Source organism: Panthera uncia, chromosome A2, assembly GCF_023721935.1.
Source record: "Panthera uncia isolate 11264 chromosome A2, Puncia_PCG_1.0, whole genome shotgun sequence".
NCBI lineage: Eukaryota > Metazoa > Chordata > Mammalia > Carnivora > Felidae > Panthera > Panthera uncia.
In genome coordinates, this window is record NC_064816.1 from 53259809 (window position 1) to 53281593 (window position 21785).

General features: G+C 53.6%; 1 protein-coding gene across 4 annotated transcripts in view; it reads right to left on the bottom strand.

Moving 5' to 3' along the window:
* Nucleotides 1–789: 789 nt before the first annotated feature.
* SLC6A6 (solute carrier family 6 member 6) overlaps nt 790–21785 on the bottom strand; it is an 85863-nt gene continuing 64867 nt past the window's right edge. For all 4 annotated transcript variants that reach the window (XM_049641059.1, XM_049641058.1, XM_049641061.1 and 1 more), the window contains 9 exons: nt 21318–21452; nt 20007–20110; nt 19752–19876; nt 15715–15827; nt 11122–11259; nt 9704–9806; nt 9029–9129; nt 6381–6551; nt 790–3120 (listed from right to left, as the gene is read on the bottom strand). In XM_049641059.1, coding sequence (XP_049497016.1) covers nt 2980–3120; nt 6381–6551; nt 9029–9129; nt 9704–9806; nt 11122–11259; nt 15715–15827; nt 19752–19876; nt 20007–20110; nt 21318–21452 — 1131 coding nt within the window. In that variant the 3' untranslated portion in view covers nt 790–2979. The remainder of the gene's footprint in view (nt 3121–6380; nt 6552–9028; nt 9130–9703; nt 9807–11121; nt 11260–15714; nt 15828–19751; nt 19877–20006; nt 20111–21317; nt 21453–21785) is intronic.

Sequence of the window (21785 nt, forward strand, 5' to 3'; positions counted from 1 at the left end):
AGGACGGGGGGTGCTGCTCTCCTCGTCCCTGAACGCTGGGGGGACAGAGCGCTTCCTTTTTCATAAAGGCTCGTCTTTGGTCTTCAGGGAGAACACTGGGGAGCTACATGCGCCACTCATCACACACCCCTTGGGGAACCTGCAGCCAGACGGACTCCAGACAGCCCGGCTCCAGTCCCTGCTTGCCGTGCCCAGCTTCTTCCTCAAAGCAGGTCTCATTTCCCCCATTTTATAAGGGCGCTGACCGGGGAGGCACTGACCACGCAAGACTGCCCACCGCGGGGACTGACACGGCCCATGCCAGGCCCGGCGAAGCATCTCCCTGGGTGAGATTTATCCTGAGGCCCTTACCCATTTCTGCATCCTAAAACAAGTTTTTTAACCACCTCCCTCGCTTCCCTTCCAGAGCTGGCCTGCTGGGCTATCTGCGGGCACTGGAAATTCTAACCCATCCCAAGGCAGAGAGTGGGCGGGCTGCCTGTTCTCCAGAGACAGGAGGACCAGAGTCATGAGCTCCAATGACAGGTTTCCTTTATGAGGAGACATAGAAAAGTCACGCACCATCACACCTTGTACTCACAGAGCCAAGTTCTGCGGAAACACAAGGGCGAGGGGAGTAGACAAGAGGGTCCAATTGGAGACAGGTGCACTGGACGATTGTCGAGGAGCGGGCTTGGGAAAAGTGGCTGACCTTCCTTCCAGGCGGGGCCTGGGGACTTGGTCTGCATGTGTCTTTGGTCTAGAATTTGGTCTGCGAATTTTATAAGAGGAGAGGCCTTTCCCAGGCCATTTCCAGAATGTTGCAATTTGCCTACCAACCCAAAATACTGTAGCCTTTCACCAGAGGGGAGACATTGTAGCCTGAAATGGCCACAAAATGCCCAGGCAGCCACTGCACGCCAGGCCCCCCTCGACCCCACGTGTCACCTGTCCCCAATCGTTGACAGTGGTTAGTTCACTAAGTTCCATGAGACAAAGGAAAACAGGTCACATTGCTACTCGGTAAAATTAGGAAAAAAAACCCAACAAAATCAAATCAGACACAGCGGCAACCATAAATACATAGAGAAACAGGAACACAGAATTGTTAACAGTTTGGAATAGGACTGGGTATTGTTTGGCAGAGTATATGCTTTGGAAACAGTGAAATGTGGATGCTTGCCAAAGAGAAGAGGTTCAGAACTGCCTCTGCCCCTCGGACCCCAGAGGCTCCTCCCCTCCCGAATCTGGGGAGAGGGTTCCAGGATTCAGAGAGCCCCTGTTCTGAAAACCCGAGCTGGACCACTCTCCACGCCCCATGAGGCCATCACTGTAATTTGTGCGTGACAACGTGTCGTATTTAGACTCTGAACTTGGAAGTGACAGTTTAAATGGCACAGTTTAGGTCCAAATGGGGGCTGGGGTGGAGACGTGTCCGTCTCGGGATTTTAAAGGTGGAGTACCTTCTCTCCTGGTTCAGAGAAGACAGGCTCTTGGGTAAGCCAGTTCTGGGGTGCCAGCCCCCTGAACGATCCCACCCTTCTAGAAAATGCCCTCTCACCTCCTCTCCTCGGTCCCCACATAGTGTGTATCTAACACCAGCTACCGCAGGAGTTGTGAAGAGTTTCACCATCTCCCGAGTCACCACCAAGGGCTGCTCTTGTGCCTGAACGGGGAGGAGGGTTTGGGAGCACTTCGCCCAAGTCAAAGATCCAGGGAGGCTCCAAAAGCACTCCTGGCACTCCCACGGGGGCAGCCCTGAGCCGGGAGCGTGTCGGGAGTTTCCCAGCCTCTGGGAGACGAGGACAGAGCTGAGCGTGGATTGCTGAGGAAAGAAAAGCACCCCTCCCTGACACCAGGCCTCTCTGAATGCCTGGGCCCACACCCTTTGGTCCACTGGCTCACCCCTCGTCCCTCACCAAATACATCATGCTTCTCTCCTACATGCAGCTGCGAGAGAGGTCAGCGGGGGGCTGGCCAGAACCTGATAGAACCCCATTAAAACGCAACAGACCCATCCGTGTGAGGGTCGGAGCCCTGAGACCGCTGGCGGCTCCCGCAACGCCGGCCCCGAACTCTAGCTGGGAAGCCGTGGGACTGCAGCCTCCTGAGGCCTCCTGAATGTCAGGGTTCCATCCTCCCCAGCACCCTCTTGGGAGCTCTTACTGCCCCCACTCCGATGAACGGTCCTAACAATCGATCTGACAGTCCTTCTGACTATCCACCCTCCATCTCAAAATAACAGGCGGGATTTTGCTCTTGGTGCAACGGTTTCTAGAGAATCAGACTTTGGCTGTAAGGCCTCACCTGTCAGCTGTAAGTCAGTCCCTTGACTGGAGGCGCTGATTCACTATTTGGCATCTCTCTTCTTGGCTAAGACAAGTGCAATGAAACCTCTCCTTGTGGCCCTCCTTTCTCTAGCCCCTCTGGGTCAGGCCGGCTGGTGGGGCCTCCCCTCTGCTGTATGCTTCTATCTGAACCAGGCTGAGAAGGTACTACACCTTTAAAATGGGTCTCCCGTCCAGGAAAATTCCACCCTGTGTTTTTGGGGGCAGAACTTTCTGCCAGCTATACAAGCACCGAAGAATTGCTTTTGAAAACGAGATCTGTTGCTGGCAAGATCGATTCAAGTGGTAAAAGTGTATGACAATCTCTAAATGTATATATAGTTATATGTAAAAAAAAAAAATACAAAGAAAAATTTACCAAGTTCCCATAAAATACATCTAATTCAATATGAAAACTCTGCCTCGCCCCGGACATCCGCCGGTGGGTTTTCTTTTTTGTATAAAATATCCCCAAATCAAAACAAAAAACACATACACACGATACCACACACACACACACACACACGCACGCACGCACACAGAGTAACATTTTCTGTGACAATTAAAAAAAACAATCCTAGTGCAAATAGAAAGCTCTGTAAACCTGGTCCTATGAGAATCTAATGTTAGTAAACAGCAGGGAAGCAGCCCGTCCGCCCGAGCGCCCGAGAGCTCACATCATGGTCTCTACTATGATGTGGGTTGGTTTCATGAGAGCGCCGTTCACGGCCAGGCGGGAGCTGTAGGGCATAGCTCCCTCGCGCTCCACAGCCCAGCGGTTGGGTTCCCTCGGGGTCAGCAGGTACTTGAGTCTCTGGAGAAGGAAGAGGATGGGAGCAGAGAGGAAAGTCAGGCGTCCTAGTTCCCCTCTTCACCACAGCCGTCTATCCCCTCCGAGCCCGGCCAGTGCGCTGTTTGGCCTTTGGCAAACTACCCCCGTCTCTGGACCTCCCATTTCATCCACTAGCAAATGAAGGAGCTGAACTAAGGTGCTTCTTCTAAGGTCCCTCTGGGCCCTGAATGAGGGCAGAATTCCTGTCAGTAGTTTCCTTGGCCAACCCCTGCTTGCACACCTCAGGGACAGGGGGACTCATACCGCCTGGCTCCGACTTCTTTCTCCTACGAGGCTGAAATCTGCCTCCTTGTAATCCCCATCCCCAGATTTCTCTGACTTGCAAAGCAGCTGAGTTTCTGCAATTTGTAAGCCCGAGGTAGGAAGACGGTTATAAGCCTCCCCTGGCTTCCTACCTTCCCCAAGGAGAAACCCCCAACTCCTCAGCCACCTGTAAACTGCATTTCCTGCCTTCTTGCATGGCCCTCCCGTTCTCCTGCAGGTATCTAGTTCTCCCTGCTGGGGGCTCAGAGACACTGCTCGTGTCTGAGGTCCTCAGAGAGGGACCTGAGATTGGACTTCATGAGAGTTGTCCCATCACTTTGGGACAGGACGAGTTTCATCCTTCTGGCTGGTTGCCTGATCATAGAATCAGCAAGGGAAAGAGCCTTCCCAGGACACCCAGAAGACCCACAGCGGATTGGGGACTGGAACTCAGGTTTCCTGACCCCCAGCTTTCCCCTGCCAAGGGTCTACTCAAAGACTTAAATAGGAAGCAGCTGTGAATAAAAAATCCTCTCTTTAGACATTTACATTCAACTTAAGTATATTACAATTTTTAAGCTGCTTATTAAAAGCTACCATATCTCATTTCTTTTTTAAAAAAATGTTTTTAAACATTTATTTGTTTTTGAGAGAAACAGAGACAGAGTGCCAGCTGGGGAGGGGCAGAGAGAGGTAGACACAGAATTGGAAGCAGGCTCCAGGCTCCGAGCTGTCAGCACAGAGCCCAACGCAGGGATTGAACTACAAACCGCGAGATCATGACCTGAGCTGAAGTCGGACGCTTAACTGACTGAGCCACTCAGGTGCCCCAAGAGCTACCATATTTCACTCGGAAAATCCAAATTTAATTTCCATCTGCTCTTAAAACCTTGCAAGATTTGGCAACTAGTAACAACAGGCCAGAGCTGAGCACATGGCTGCCTGCTGCAACTTTCGATCGCCTTCTCCAGGTCCCTCCTGGCCCCGAGTGAGTCCTTCCCTTGCCCAGGTTCCCCGCCTGGTTCTGGGGGAACCAGCCTGGAGGCCCCAGGAAAAGGGTAAGGGACGGAGGGCCAGCAGGAGAGCAGGCTCGGCTCCCTGCCGTCATGCTGCCTCTCTATACAGCTGTGAGCCCAGAAGGTGGGACGAGAGGCAGGCAATGCCAGACAGCCACCCGGGACTCCACGTATATGGGAGGTGCGGACAGAAGGGGAGTCACCCCGGGACGGAGCTCTCAGTTTACAAATGTGGCTCAGGGAGAAGCTCATGGCTGGGAGCGCAGACGGGAGGTCGAGGGGCACGTGACAAACAGATGGATGGTGGCTCAAATGCCTTCAGAGGACAGCGCTTTGGCTATCCACCTGGCTTGGAGGCAACCATGAGGTGCAAGTTTGGGAGGAGGCCTCACCCACACCCTCCTCCTCCCCCCCTCCACACACTCCTTCCCTCCCTGCCCCCCCCACCCCGCCAAAACCCATTCTCATCAAACCTCTGAACTTGGGATGGAACAATATTTTAAAATTAGGCTTTGAAGGGACACAAGTTAGTGTAAGGTGTCCCCCAGGGTTGAAATATGTGGCTGCTGTGGGCAGAGACCAATTGGAACAAACATCCAAGACTGTCTGCTCTGCCCCAATTAACCCGTTAGTTTCTGGGCAGTAGGGACATTCTGGATATTCCCAGGGAGGGGCTGGGTTTGCAAGAGGTAACGGCGGGGGGGGGGGGGGGGTTGGGCAGGAGGGACATGTGGAGGGCTCAGGACCGTAGCGATCACAGATCTGTCCCCAGACCCCCTATTTCAGGATTTTCACAAATGACAGGTCCTATCAGCATTCTGGCTGAGTGCTGGGGTCCTTCCCTGTGTCCTCTGAGAAATTACAATGGGTCCGATGCTGCAGGAACACCTCAAGGGCCCAAGGGCTATCCCAGCTCAGACAGACCCCGGCTTCGTGGCTTCATGTTTTCCTCCCGGGCACACCCTGGCCTGCTTCCTCTGTCTAGGGAAGGCTGGTGCCTTCTGCCCAGCCACCCCTCTCCCCCCACCACCACCACCTCCACGCCATTCCTCTGCCCACAAGGAAACCGGCCCAGCCCAAGGGGGAGCCAGGGCCCCAGGACATCCTGGCTCCAGATTTTTAAGAGAATAACAATAAAAAGAGTCCAGAACAAAACAGTGTAGTCTTGGAGCTGGCCCAAGCCCAAAGGTTAAGAGAGATTCTAAGAAAAGGATTTCTTGGAAAGAGCCCCAGTTTTTGCCACAGCCTGGAATCTGCAGTATTGTTAGAGAAATTTCTGAGGGGCTGGTGGTAAGGAGGGGACCTCGGGGTGGGAGACTGGCAGGCACAGAAGCTTGGAGGACTGAGGGCCTGTCTCAGGCAGCAGATGGGGCCACAGATCTGGGGAAGGGGACACCAGCATGGGCCGGGCTTATCCAGAACATGGCTCCAGGGTAAGAGAAGGCCTCTGGGTGGAGCTCAGGCTTCCTTCCCAGCTCCTTGTCTCCTGTCTTACTGCTTCAGCACCATGGTCCCCACTGCTCCCAGGATAAAGCCCTACCTCTTAGCCTGACATGCAAAGCTACTGTCACCTCTCAAGCTTCATCACTCACCTGCCCCCCTCAGAACATGTCATTGCTGCCCAAACGCTATCACTTGTCCTTCCCTGTGAACATACCAAGCGTCACACCCTTCCACTTCTCATTCTCTGCTTGGCAAATTCCTCGCCCTGCCACAGTTCTGCTCTGAATGTCACCAGAGCCTCCGTCCATGTGAACTGTTTTTGTTCCTGTTTCCCCACATGCCTGCTGACAACCTCAACCCCTCCAGGGGGCAGGCAACGGGTTTAGGACCCAGAGAGGGCAAGCAACGTGCCCAAGGTCACACAGCAAATGGAACAGCCGACAGCCAGTGGCTGGCTTTCACCCTCTCCCTTCTCACCCTCCCGCACCCCCATATCCAGCCTCGGCCCCACGTGCTCACCACAAGGAACGGCCCTTCCGTCTGGCAGAGGCGGATGACCATGACCAAGGGGACACACATCATGGAGGACAGGGCCAGGCTCCAGCCCAGCCCGATGGCCCAGGTGGGGTACACGTAGACTTTGTTGTAAGTCAGGGGTACGTACTTGACGAGAGAGAAGATAAAACATCCCTGTGGAGAGAGATGGGGCAGTCAGGGGGGCCCTGGCATCAGGAGCAGGGGGCTCTAGGAGCAGGGCAGGGCCCACTCAAGGGGCCTTATGCCCTTCCTCACTCGGCTGCCTGAGGACCTCCCCTGGGGCAAACCTGACCACGTCGCTTCCCTGCTCAACACCCTTCCATGGTCCCCCAGTGCCTTCAGGATCCAGTCCAAGTCCCTCAGTCCGGCCAGCAACGTTAGCCAAGAGCTGTGCCCCTTCACCCCTCACCAGCCTGCCACCCCCTCTCCATGTCCGCACTCCAGCTGTCCTGAGATCCTTCCAGCTCCTTAAGCTGCGTGCCCTGGGGCCTTAGAACAGGCTGTTCTCTTGACTCGAGCCCTTACCCTCCATCCTCATTTAGCTCGAATGGTCCTGTCTTCGTCTTACGTGTCCAGGCCCTGCCCGGACTCTGTCAGGTGACCATACCTTTCCTTCCCAGAAAGCATACGGTTATAATTGCTTCTTCACACATGCTCCCCCGACCTAACTGAATCAGCGAGGGCAAGCAGGACGTCTCTTTTGCTCCCCTGTTTCTCTAACACCTGGTGCAGCTCCAGATGTACACAGCAGGTGCATAATAAATGTTAGCTGCCTGGGTGAAAGCCTTTCCTCCCTTCCCCCACTCACCCATCTCCATCCCTGACCCCCAGGACAGGGTGTAGACCTGGGTCTTGCCCTGTGGGGGTGTGTCCAGCCCCAAGCCCAAGCCAGTGGCCAGTGGCCATCAGTATCCATGAACAGTGGGGTGCGGTGAGCTCTGAGCCCCAAAGCCTGTGCAAAGTCCACATTTCCCTGAGAAGAGCACATAAGGCTGGTTGGGAGGGCCCAGGGCTTGTTTCTGGTCAAAATTATAGCATCTCATATATGACCCAGGATTGCCTTGGATGGATCCACAACGTAAAAAGGACTTAAATCTTCATTATCTAATAACTGGGGTTTGACGGGAAGACAAATCCACATAAATCAGAATTGGTGGCAGGGGAAGGGAGAGCATTAGGCTACAGATACTTTCCCGGGGGCAACTACCGTTTGCCTGGCCCTGTTGTTGCTTCCATCCCTAAGGGTGGGGTGTAGCTTAGGTTGGGATGGGGCCCAGGAGAGCGCTACTCTGGGCTCTCCCAGCACGAGGAAGCTTAGTACCTGCCCCTTCACATTCCTCTTTCCACTAGGGTGACCTCATCCCACTGCCTGGGGATACAGCCTACCTCTGATCTACCCCTCCCTCATCTCAGGGAGGGACAGAGTGGTGACAGGAGGTGCTCACAAACCACTGTCGAGTGAGGACAAGAACACGGGCTCTGAACCCAACTAAATTCATCTCCCACGATAAACTTGCCAGTTGTTGTGGCTGCTGGTTGCTACAGCTTATTGCATTTTGTGGGGAAAACATGCACCTCAGATGAGAAGGCCACAGCCATACTAAATGACAGCAAACCTAAGGTTGTCGCCTGTCACTCACCTCTCACTGCAGAGCCTCCTTGCCATTACAAACGGGGGAAACCAGGGCCCCAAGAGAAGGGAGGTGCACACTGCGAGTTCACGGCCGTGTTGATTTATTCTGGCCCTGAGAGCAGGGTCACTGAGGGGAGGGCCTGTTCATCCCTCAGTACCTGGTTCCTAAACGCAAGGAACATTTCTGCCATTTGTGCGCCTCATGGCACGAGCCAAGAATGGCCTAGCAGATGTCTTCCCTTGCAATTAGCTCCAAAGCTCACAAGTGGTTTCAAATAATGACAGGGAAGAAGAGGACTTCCCTTCTGCCAGAACCTCTGGGGAAAAGATTGAAATGGAGTGTCTGGGCATGCTCTAACCTGCATTCCAAGATGGCGGGCAAGGGAAACCTGGCGCGGGGGTGGGGGGGCGGGGGGAGAGGAATGTGGCACATCACTGCCCTTGGGTCCTGGGTGGGTACGAAGCTTCCTTGTTCTTGGGAGAGTCCAGAGCATCTCTTTGCTGGGATTTCCCCTTTCTGGACACAACTCCCACCCTGCCATGGAAACACCACACTTCCAGCGTCTATGACCTCTCTCCATTTGACACCCTAAAGGCCCCTCAATTGGATCAGTGACCCAAACTGAGCTCACGAGCTCCAGAAGGGCTTGGGGAAAGGTTATGTGCTTTGTTGTGGACCCCCTGAATTTCTTGACATGCCCCGACACACCTTCCTCTTCCGCAACGCCTTGCCTTTGCACGGCCCAGGCTGGTTCCTCTGCCAGGAATGCCCTTTCTATTTTCTCTTCCCGACAAGCTCTTACTTATTCTTCAAAACTCATCTCAAGGAACTTTTGGGAGCAGCCTGCTGGCTCACCTCTCCCAGGCAGAGGTGTCACTGGGCTTGTTACAGGCCAGTGCTTGGCAGGTGCTGAGCAAAAAATGGTTCAGGAGGTGATAAGGTCAAGCCCCATGGACAAAAGGCTAGCACCCACAAGCCAGGCAGGGCAGAACTCACAACACAGAGAACTGGAGTGACCACGGCCCAGCTGTACTTCATCCAGGGTCCAGGCCGGTAGCCAATCATGTCCTCAATACCGTCATAAAGGTTATCGCTGCCTAGGAGAGACAGAGGGAGACAGAGAGTGACACTGTGTCCAATGCCAGCATCTGCCCTGGGAATTGCACAGCAGGGGCTCAAGGGCCACGAGGGGGACTCGGGGGTCTGCTCAAGGTCCCTGCTGCTCAACACCACATAGATCCAAGAGTGGCAGATGTTCATCTGAAATTATGTGAAACTCAAATGTAACTGGGCATCGTATATTTTTGAGGCAAACTTAGGCAGCCCCCAAATCCTGGTGTGGCCAATCCAAGGTCTCAAGAGGATTAAAATAGACCATGTCCGGGTCCCAGAGCAGTAAATCATAGATAGACCCCCCTGCACAGACAAATTCTGTGTTTCTCAAAACATACAGTCACACCCTGCACCTTTAGCATGGGGAGAATATGTCATGTGGCCACAACGATATTTTTTCTGTACAAAAGGGGAAGCCTTGAGGGGAAAATGCCAAGTAGGGAAAGCCTTTGTGTTCAACTCAGAGTGAATTCCCCTTAGAATTCTGTTTTGGAAGCTTCTAAATACAGAGACCCAAAGAAGAGACTTGAGAGAGTATATGCCAAAGTCTGTACTCACCATATATCCAGGCAATAACAAAACATTCAAAGAATGCAACCCACAAAAGGCATACACCGCTAGCTGCATAGTAGTCAAAGAGTTGAAACACATACATGCCACCCTATGAAGAAAAAAACCAGAGAAGGTTGACTTGTTATTTGGTATCCAATTCCCTTAATATATAAAGAGCTTTGACAGATCAATAAGAAATAGAAAACCCAAGAGGAAAATGGGCACAGACTATGATGACTAGATACATGTGTAGAAAGATGCTCAACTTCATGTTTGACAAATTTAATTAAAAAACACAGACACACAGGGGCGCCCAGCTGGCTCAGTCAGTGGAGCGTGAGACTCTTGATCTTGGGGTTTTGAGATCGAGCTCCACGCTAGGTGCAGAGATTACTTAACTAAATAAAATCTTAAAACACACACAAATACACACAGGAAAATGAAAGCAAAAGATGTTTTCCTCAGCAAAAATGATGGGTTTCCGGAAGCAGGTGCTGAAAACTAACCAGGGCCAACAGAGGATACTTCAGTGAAAGCCAACTGCTCAGTGTGGAGCTGTGATCTGCCTTTGGTGCATGCGTGTGTGTGCGTGTGTGTGTGTTTCTTAAAGACATTTCTAGAGAAACAGTCATTTGCATTTCCAGTAGGAAAAAGTGGTGATGTGAAACCTGAACGGAGTTTGGGAGCAAATGCAGTGATTTGCTGGAGAATGAGGGGTGGTAGGTGGGGAGGGGAGCATAGGACAGCAGGCCCCAGGCCTATTCCAGGCTTCCGTGTTTATCTTAGCGCAAGAATCTTTCTTTTCTGCTGCCTCTTCTTAGACAGCTGGCCCACCTCTGCCTTAGACACTGTACTGTTCCTGCATCTTTTTTCCCTTCTGGATGGAGCCTCCTCAGGGCCCCGCCCACCCTCTGAACAGTGCACACTCCCTGCCGACTGCACAGGCCCAGCACTGCCGGTGGTATCTACTGGGAAGTCTGCATTTATCTTTTTGAATGTCTCCACCTCCCCTCCGGGCCTGAGAAGGGCTGTGGCACAGTCGTGGGTGAAAAGAGCTGCCATTAAAATGGATTTCGGCTGAAGCACCTCTCTCCCAGGCATCCTGGGACGAGGGAGAGACGGAGGGCAGGGGGTGGCCAAGGTGTTGCCATGGTAACAGGAGAAAGGGTTGGGAAGTCTGGGTCAACTGCTGGGTCCTGAGCTGTCTCCTGCTGCCCGAAATGTAGGCCAGGTCCCTTGGGCAGGGTGGGATCCCTGAACTGGGTGGGGCCAGGAGACAACCCATCTCGGTGCTGCAGCCTAGCCACTGCCTCCACCAGTGGGAGGAGGGGCAGTACAGCCTTGGACTGGTCTTTGAAGCATGTGTAGGTCACCAAGAGCCCTGCAAGAGGAGGTCCCTCGGGCCAGGTGAGAAAGCCACCTACCTCCGTCACCATCGCCAGCCCCAGCAAGTAGCTGATGCTACATATGAAGGCGATGAAGATTTCCCGACGGAAACCCTTCCTTAGGAAGGATGGGTAAAGATCGACCAAGGACGTGATCTGTCCTTCGACTTCAACAAACTGCGAAGGAGAAGAGAGTGGTTGAGTCCCAGATGCCCAGCACCTCCCCTCCGCTGAGAGGAGACTCCTGGCACTCATGGAGTAGCCTGCGGGGTCAAGACCAAATGTGTGAACGTGGTCTCCTGAACTCTACCTGGGGAGCCCCGCCAGCCGGTCTTGCCACGGTGGGCCACTCACAGTCCTCCAAATATCCCACATGTCTGTGTCTTTGGTTCAGAATGCCTTTCCCTTGTCATTTAAGACTTCACTCAAGAATGACCACTTCTCTGAAGCTCATGCTGACCCTCACCTTCTCACACTTGCTGGCACATATGTATTGGCACAAACACCTCCCCCCACCTTGGTCTTGGTCCTTTCTGACACCAAGGGCAGTGCCCCCTCGTCTCTGGGCCTGGAGTGCCCAGGTGGGCTAGGGACATGTGGTTGCTCAGTGGACACATGAAGAATGAATGGGTAACTCAGGGCAAGTCTGGACCCCCATTTCCCCATCAGATTCACACAATGGCTTTAGCTCTGTGGGGAACGTGGATCCACGAGGAAATCCTGCACACCTAAGCGCCCACGTGTGTGAGCCACATGCTAACTGTGACCCCAGGAACCCGTCCCTGGGCTCCCAAAGGTAAGGAAACCCATTGAAGAGGCCCTTCCTTGGGTAATGTGCTAGGATGATTCTCAATCTTTCTAAATCTTTCTAACATATAACTTGGAGACAGAGCCAGATCATTACATGGAAAGCTGCCTCTGTTAAAATGCAGCAGGAAACTCTGTCCTATGGACACTTATTATCATGGATGTAACCAGTGCCCGATGGACGGGTTCCACCCTTCTGCGGCTACTGGTCCGGGCAAAGACTCCTCCTCTACCTCTATCTTTGGGGCAGAAGCATCCGGAGCACAATCTAGAAATGAAGCTTCAGGACCGAAGGGCACATAGAAGCAGTTTACATTTGGGTGACTACTGCCAAAATGCTTTGCCAGCCAACATACCCTCCAAGGCCGGTCTGTCTGATTCCTTTAAAAGTCGAAAAGCTAAAGCCTTGACCCTTCTGTTCTTTCATCCGAGAGAGGCATTTGGGAAGGATGTTTCCCCAGCATTCCTACAAGAGAGATCCCACCACTTATTCCTTTGGGATGCATCATAGGAGGATCAAGGGATACAAACCGGGAGCGAATCCCTTTCATGGCTGAGAGGGGCTGGAGAAATGATCCTTTGTTGCCAGGAATTCAGGGAAAAGAGGAGCGAGAGGCTCTTGAAAGGGGCCCAAAGAGGAGGGGCTGATGTTTTGACCTCGGACTGATGTGTCAGCCACAGAGTTTTCAACCTAAATTACCACTGAATTACAGCAAACCTGCGGCCCAAACATTAAGCTTCAAAAGGAGTTAAAGACAAAGGTTCTTTCCTTTTTGAGATGGGGAAATTAAAGGCAGGAAGGTCCAGTGTCACTGTGGGGCAGGGTCAACACCAGCACACACCCCTCATTTCCAAGCTCCCTTCCATTTCTGGAGAACGCCAGCCCCAGCCCTCAGCCCTGCTCCACCGGCCTCTTCCTTCAGACCTCCCTCACCTAACAGCTATGTGACCCTGATTTCTCCAAATGTCCGTCTGTCTCCCCTGTAAAATGGGAAGGTCTTGCCTGCTCGGTAGGGAGGGGGACAAAGATGTGAAATCACAAGAGTAAGCTGGTAATTGGGTGATTGCTGCAAACCCATGTCAGGGGATGAGTGAGCTCCAGGGAGATGGGGGCCAGCTCTCTCCTCCACCGGTGCTGCTTGTTATCTCGTGCAAGCATCTGCCTCCACGTGCATACCACCCCCACCCCATCTCACCAAGAAATACGCAGTGGTCCCTAAGTCAAAGAGCGCTCCCTGCAGATGCCAGACATCCTGGGGTGGGGGGGGCAGGCAGGGGGCATTTCCTTGACGGGCACACTCCATCAGTGAGAGGCCTCTGCCTGAGGTTGGCTATGGATCTCTGCACTTCCATGAGAGGAAGCTATTTGGGGGGAACTCCAAGATAAGGCCAGGAGGGATGAACTAGCAGGTCAGGGAATGGGTAGCCCCAGAACCAAGCCCATTCCTGAAACCAGCTGTGCGTGGCCTCGGCCGATCCCTTGTTCTTGCTCAGCCTCAGTTTTCTTGGCTCCACAGGGCAACAGTTGTACCCAGCTGTAGAGACGCTACAGATTAAAGAGTTTACATATATATATAAAAACAGGACAGGGAAAGGGCCCCGGAATGGGGAGTTGTATTTAATGGGGACAGAGCTTCGTTTTAGGAAGACACAAAGGTTCCGGGGGCGGGTGGCGGCGATGGTCGCACAACAACATGAATGTACTTCATACCGCTGAACCGCATGCTTAAAAATGGTTCAGATGGTCCATTTCATGTTGTGTATTTTGCCACACACGTACATAAAAAGCCCGACACGAAGACTTGCCCACAGAAACACCTCGCAGGACAGCGCTCTGACTATATCACGGTGCTGGTGGGGCGTGAGACGGTCACCAGCATCTGCAAAACCTTCCCCCCCCACCATCTGCGAGCTCACATTTGGCAAATAGATGCAAAGGAGGGATTCCAACCTAGGCCATCAGACCCCTGAGACATTATGTCCTAGCTCCCTGGGTTCAAATCCTACTCATGCCCTTCGTGGGATATCAATTAGGCAGGTCATTTGAAGGGCTCTGAGCCCTGAGTTCCAGGTTCTGAGTGGAAAGGGTGCCAGCTCCCTCTGAGGCTGGCTTGGAGAGCTCACCAAGATTCCCTGAGCCCGTTGGCCGCCATGAGGCCTGGCTCAGACGTGTGCCTCGCCAGCCAGGCCCCACCTGCCTCCCAGGGAGAAAACTTAATATAAACCACCTCCACTCCCTCCGGAAGCAGCTTCCTTGGCCCAACAGGCCCATTTTGGGCCCATGGAGACATCACGCTTTGTCATTTATTAACCACTCTCTGTTTTTGTTTTTTGCTTTCACTTAGAGCTTTGGAAGAAGTTATAAAAGCCATTTGCTTGGGGCCTCCGAAGGCCAAACTCATTAACAAGGGATGATTAATGGACTCCTCTTGTTGTTTATACAGCTCAAGCCCACCAACAACTACACAAGTATTTTGTTTTCAGTCTCCCAAATGTTTCCACTCTGTCTTCTCTGCTAATCCTGGTCCCCTTCCTGCCAAATCCTTCACTCTGTTCTTGACCTTGCTGGCAGACTGCCTCCTCTCCTCTGCCTGACCTTCTAAGACGTTCCTCCTATCTGGTTCTGAGTCCACAGGGACTCACCCTGGGCAGCGACTTTGAGGCTGCTGCCCATGGGGTGGGTGGTGAAGCCCTCTCCTGAACTGGCAGCAGGTCTCTGGACCTAAGATTTCCCATGAGGCAGCCAGATACCCAGACCACACAGAAGGCGGCAAAGTGCCTGCCTTTCAGCGATGGACCTCAGATGATGGCCCCGGGGTGGTGGCACCGTGTACAGGGCTCTGGTCTGAGCATACCACCAGCCTACCCTGCGCATCCTAACTCTCCACTCCTGGATCACGCCTGCCCTCTCAACTGTCATCTTGAGACTACCCCAAGGAAAATACACATATCCCCAAGGGAACTCTGTTTTCCAAGCACCACATGCTGCTCTGTATCAGGCACTGTGCCTGGTACTTCATACAAGGCAATGTGGGTAAAATCACACCCATTTACCAGATGAGAAAACGGAGTCTCAGCGAGGGGAGGGAATGTGCCCAATGCCACACAGCATGGGGGCTTGGAACTGTTACTCCGAAGCCAGTCTCAGCCCCTGGTTGGCTCTCACTGACACACCCCATGGAGGTCTGAGCCCTGGAGGGGCGGGACACAGGGGTTCAGAAGTGCAGGAAAACAGTGTTGGTATAGATGGAGTCGTGCCTTGGGAGGGCAGAAGCTGGGCTGGCCAGAGGACAGGGTGGGCCTGAGCGAGGCTCCCCAGTGCTGGAGGATCATGGTTTCACTCCGTGGGACGCTACTCACATGTGCCAGGAATCACAGAACACCATGTGTGGTTTGGGCTTCTCTGGCTGCACTTAGGACAATCAGTGACAGCTTGGGCAGGCACTGTCGCCCCTTCCCTGAACTGCCTGCCATGTCCTGGGACCCCGTGTGGACCCTCCACGGAACACATCATCATCACCACTTGGCCTTGACCTTCTATTTCCTGTCTTTAGTTTCATTTTAACCACACGCCTCAGGTATCCATTTCCCCTTGCTGGGGCCAAAGACCCAAGCTTTGGGGCAGACGTCCTCCTCCTGTTGCCCTGAGGCCTTTTCTACCCCTGGGGTCTTGGAGGAACCCTTGCTGGCTGAAGCTGGTGCAAGTCTGATGTGAGGGCGGGAAGGGAGGGAATGTGTCACACACGGCACGGTGAAGGGCACCTTCCCAGAACCACACTCCCCCGGGCACTCCCTCTGTATGGCGTCCCCTCGATCTGGACATACCTGGCTATCCAGTCCAAGCAAGAGAAGCATAATAAAAAAGAGAATGGACCAAAACGTGGGCAGCGGCATCATTGTCACAGCTTTTGGGTAGGCAATGAAGGCCAGGCCAGGACCTAAAGGGAAGAGAAAATGGGGAGGGGCAGAGGGGGAGGCACATCAGTGACCCGGCCACCCGGGGCACTGGAGCTCACACAAAGACACTCGGGACTGAGGCGGTGTCCCAAACCCCAAATGCAGGGAGGAGCCGGGTCTGAATCTGTGCCTGGGGGAAGAGCCCAGGCCTGCCTCCCTTTCGGATGGGGTGCACTGGGGCTCAGGTGGGGCCCCGTTTTAGCATCTGTCTCCTATGCAGCAGTACAAGTGGCCTCACACACCAGAATCCGGCAGACCTGGCCATTTGGGGGCGGGGGATGGGACCGAGCCTGGGACCCAGTCTGCCGGCTTGGAAAAGGAGGGCTCCCCAAACCAGAGTAACCAGGCCAACGTTTGCTGGAAGGAAGCAAAGGGGGAAAGATCTGGTTATCGGACTACCAAAGCCCCCGTTGGCAAAGAAAAGGTTTCTACTTTTGAGTTAATGACTAAAACATTGTGAAAGAATACAGAACCATGCCCTGCAGGGCAAACCTCGCTTCAGGGGTGCGTCTGTGCACCCCACTGAGCAATGTCAGAGGCAAGGCCCAAAGCTAAAGGGAGGTGTGCGCGGGGCAAGACCCCAGGCTCCGGAGACCTGAGACTTCCATTCAGGTCTCACTCCACCTTCTCTTTATGTCACCACGCACCCCTGCAGGGACCTGCTTCCCCACCTGAGAAGGGAGGGGCAGGATCCAGGAAATGACTCCCAAGGAGACTTCTCGTGCTCAGATTCTCAGATGCTGAGCCCACTTCCCTAGAAAAGGGCTTCTGGTTTCTGAGGAGGGGACTCAGACAGAATCTGGAGGCCCGGTGTGGGAGACGGGAGCCCCGCCAGCTCAGGGGGCACCTTTCTGCCTGGAAACATTCCAGAGACATAGAGAAATGTCTCCTCCTGCCTCCGGCGCGTCTGGGGGGAGAAGCCAGGGGTTAAGACCTGTGGTTCTAAGAGGCGGCAGCAAGCAGCAAAAGAAAGGAGGCCTGAAAGGGCCCGGGCTGAAAAAATAAAGTAAGATCCACAACTTAAAAAAAAATAATAATAAAAATAAAATAAATAAATAAATAAATAAATAAATAAAAAAGGTCAAGAAATGTGAAAACAAAAAGGGCTAGAGGCCAGGATATTTAGAGCAGATATCAGAAACCAAATGACTAGCTTAAGAATGAGAAAAAAACAAAACACAACAACAACAAAAAAACCACCAAAAAAAAAAAAAAAAACAAACCCAACCCAAAAAACCTTTAAAATAAATTGGAGCCAGAAACCGCACAGTAGGGCGTTAACCACAAATGTGGCAGGCAAGGGCGAGTCCTTCTACTGTCCAGAGTCTACTCGGGTATCCTCAGGCGTCGATGGTAGCAAATCCCACGAGAAGTGGTAGAAGGGGCGGTCCTACCAAAACCCCAAAGTCCAAGCTGCAACGGAAGCCCATGTGCACCTCGCTGGGGCCCCCCTGGTCCCCCTACACGTCAGCTCTGGCCCGACTGGTAAGCGTCACTGCGTGTGGATTCAAGTCCAGCCGACTGCGAGACAGATGTAAAATGGGGCCCCCCAACCCCCACCCGCCACCTGCCGCCCACCTCCCGCCGCCCGCTGGGGCCTGGGGGAGGTTCTCAACACGCTCGTTTCTGTATTTCAGTTTTGCCTTTCTCAAGCCAGCCTCTGGGAGAGGGTCTGAGCATCTTTCTCTAAAAGCGCACGGGGAACTATAGAGAGAGAAGTCCATGTGAAGTCACGCAGCCGCTCCGAGCACCAATGCATGCCCCTCCGCGAGCAGAGAACGCGCCGCTGCACGTGCCGTGTATACTCCGTTCGGCCAAATAATTATCTTGTTCAAATGCACTTCGCTCAATATGGTGCTTGTTAAAAGCTTATTAGAGAAATAATCACCCTTGAGGTATCTGTCAGCTGTTCAGACATCACCGTGGGGAATAAACAACAAGGTCTTTGAAGTGGACAGGAGGAAGAAAACAACTTAGGGTGATGATATATACACATATAAAAGTACCTAGTTGTCCACAGAGAAAGATCTATTTTAGATATCGAGATATATATATATATATATATATATATATATATCCCACCACCAATTCACTCCATGCTCCTGGCAATCACAACTGCTTTGCAAGCCCTCAACTGAAAAAAGCCGCTGCAAAGAAGCTGCAAATGGTCTCCCCCTCATCACTGGACCTGCCAAACTCCCAAGTGGGTGTGGATCTTTCTGGAATTAACTTTCTGTGTCCTCAGTCCCTGGCCTGCTTCTTGGGGCCCTTGGGGAAGGAAAGCTATGTCTGATGGTCCGACCTGGGACTGGGGGCCAGTGGAGAGATGCGTGGGCTTGCCACACTTGTCCTGCGACACTGCGGGGCGGGCAGTGGGGAGGGGGCAGAGAACGTCTTTGCCAAGCAAGGATGAGAGCAGGGCCCACGGGCTCTGAGGTCAGAGAAAGTCAGAGGAGCTCAGATGCATTCTCACACAGGGAAGACCAGAATTATCACGTGTGTCCAGGGTGAGTGGGAAGGCAGGAGGCAGAGGACGTCCTCGTGGCAGAGGGGCCTGTCCAGGAGGTGGCGGGCGCCCTGTCCAGGAGACCCCAACTCGGATCCTGATCAGCCCGAGCAAGGCCCTTGCTCTCAAGCCACTGGTCTCCTCATCTGCAGAACAGACGTCTAAATGCACAATGCTGAGGTACTCCTGACCCCCAACGGTAGGGTTCTGTGGCTGAGAAGCCAGGACGCCACCCTGTTTTCAACAAGGGCCAGGGCAATGCCATGGCAAGGGCTCTAGCTATGCCTGACTCTGGTCTGTGGTGGTCCCTGGAGTTAGGACACTAGGCTGTCCTCTGGACCTGAGAGGGGCCTCAGCCCAGGACCCTCGCCTCTCTCCATGTGGGCCCAGAGAGGTCGTGAGAAATCGAGAGGTCGGGTGCAGCAGAGGCCATGTACAAAGTTACCAAACCTTCCAGGCAGCTGATGAGCACCCACCCGGTGAATGGGCAGGACAGGAGGGAGGTAGAGAAGCCACAAAGATAGCCCTTGGGGAACTCGGGAGCCTGTGGTTCCTGTTCCCATATCCAAGCCACTGCAGTTCTATGGCTGCAGTTCCAGGACTTAGCACTTCCGGCAGCAAGTCCTAGAATACTGTGGTTCTGAGGCTCTAGGATTCTAGCAACTGAAGGCTTTGTCATTTTCAGGTTCCAGAACCACCTTCCTGGAGCTCCAGGATCCCAGCCTAGGATCCCAGGCTTTGCAGAGTTCACGATTCTAAGACTTTCCTCTACTTCCGGAAGGAGCACCCCACCAACAGGGCCCCACGCCTCCAGGGGGTGACAGTGTCCCCATAAACTACCCCCAAACTGGGTCTGTCACGGTCCCAGCGGGCGACCGCCATGCCCACCGTCTCTCTCCCACCCCACTGCCTACGGTGGTGGCTGACACAGGGCAGACTCCATAAATCAACAGCATCGGTGGAATGAATGAATGGGTTTGCTAGAGGGAGCGCGCTGGGAGCAAAGTGCAAAATACAGAAACCAAAGCTGAGAAGGTGGTGATGGAATGCCGACTGGTGGCTGGCTTGGGCCTGAGTTAGGAAAGTGGTTTCTGTTGCTGAAACCAGGAGTTTGCTGGGGAAGGAGAGGGAGGGAAGACCACACAAGAGTAGCTAAGTATTCCCCCAACTTAACCAACCCCCATGTTTCTGCTAGCCCCTTGGGCCAAATTGCAAAGTGCTTAAAATTTAGCTTTTGTACTCTTTGATACGTGGGGGACATCTTGGTGGGGGGGGGTCCGTTTCGGAAACCAGGCTCGTCCCCCCCCAAAGCCCCCTGGGGTCTGGCTTCATGCCTGCAGTACTTGGCTTACACACTAGGTGGCAGTGCCCACCACCACTGCCACCAATACCACCATACCTGACTCAGCCACATCAGCAATGTCCACCCCTTGCTCTTGTGCCATGAAGCCCAGGATGGAAAAAATTGCGAAGCCAGACACAAAACTGGTACCACTGTTCAGGCATCCCAGCAGCATACAGTCCCTAAGTTACACATATGTCAGGGAGCAAGTTAATTCACAACACAAGGAAGCCACGCTCCCTACTTCTTCTCTTTTTTTCTTTAAACATCATCATTTCTAAGGTTTACCAGGCCCGCTGGCGCGACACTTGCCTGTACGAGTTGTACTTGTACTTGTTGTAGCTCCCCAGAGAGGTCATGGCCCCCAGGCAGATGGCGTAGGAGAAGAATATTTGTGTCCCGGCATCGATCCATACCTATGGGGGTTGGGGTGGGAGTGGTAAGGAGAGAGAGAAGGGGTCGTTAGGACCAGCTTCCTGGAGGGGGCAGTGCGGGCCCTGGGCACCTCAAAATGTGCAGACTCTTGACTGCAACGAGAGCATTTGTGCTGGAATCCAAGGCGTCTTTGAAGGCAATACTGAGCTGCAAGGAAGCCCAGAAGTCAAAGAAACCCCCAGTCACTGAGCGTCAGGATTAGGAGGATGGACTTTTGAAGCAGACAGATCTGAATTCCAACTATGAAATGATTGTGGGCAATAGGACTCCCGCCTGGAGCCTCAGTTTTCACATCTGTACCATGGGCTCCACTGCCCTGATGCACAGCACTATCATGCCTATTTTTGGAAAATAGATTCAGCCCAGTGCAGGCACAGGGTAAGACCGTGAAGTCAAGGCCGCTATCGTTACCGTAACTGCTATTGTCTGGGGACCCCCGAGTTGGAACGGGGGGTATTCCCGAACGGATTATGCAGGCAAAGCTGCTCTCCAGAACTTTCCTTGAGGAGCTCCCGATGGCCACAAAACTGCCTTCCCAGCTGTCCTCTGATGTTGGCCAAGCCCCCTCTCACCTAGGAGAGGGCGAGAGGGCAGTGGGGAGGAGACCCAGAGCAGCACAGGACCTTAAAGGCAACTTGAAGGTTGAGGATCCCGGGGACAAAAGGTCCTCAAATGGGCCAGTAAAACATTGTAGGGTGTTCTCCAACCTCCCGCAGTCACATGGCTGACTGCCAGGAGCCAGACGTTCAGTATCTGCCCCCTGACATTCCAAGAGCTCATCGCCAACTCTGAATTCCGACCTTGGCCAAGGAAGCCAGAAGCGGCACTCCTGAGCCGACTCTCCCATCCCCACGAGGCAGCCCTCTCGGCCACTGCGGGCAAAGGCCAGGGGCGAGGAGGAGGCTGGCTCCTGAGACCAGCCCCCCTTACCTGGCACAGGGCCGGAAGAAGACTATAACTGGCTGGCCTCAGGAGGCCTTGACATGAAAAGATACGCCCACAGCGGGAAGGGCCCATGTGCATGGTGAACAAACCGCCACAGCCCAGCGGAAAAGTACCGGAGCCGGACGGCCCGAACAGATGCGTGTGCCCAAGAACCGCGGAAACTGGGCCGCCAGCTTTGCTTCCCCCTCACCCTGCCCTGCCTGGCCCCGGGTGGGAGGGAGGACAGGCTGCCTCCTGGTGTACCTGTGGGTCCTCCAGGCGGCTGATGTCAGGGTACAGATAAAACTTGATGCCTGCGCCTGCACCGGGCAGTGTCAGTCCACGGACCAGCAGCACCAGGAGCATGGCGAAGGGGAAGGTGGCCGTGAAGTAGACAACCTGTGAGGGACGAGAGGGATTCAGGGGAGCCCGTGGCCTCACCTGCTGCTGTCAAATTCCAGCATTCCCTCCGGAGCCGAGGGTCTGGAGCTGAGCCTGCTGCTTCACTTGCTGTGTGACCTTACACATATCGTTTAACCTCTCGGGGCCTCAGTTGCCTCACCTGTAACCTGGGTATCACACAAGTACTCACCTCACAGATTTACTGAGATTCAATGAAAGCAATCCTATGAATATTTACTGAATATCTAGGCCCTGGAAATAGAGCGGTGGACAAGGCAGAAAACAAATCCCTGCCCTCACGAACAGACACTCTAGTGAGTAAAGAAGGAA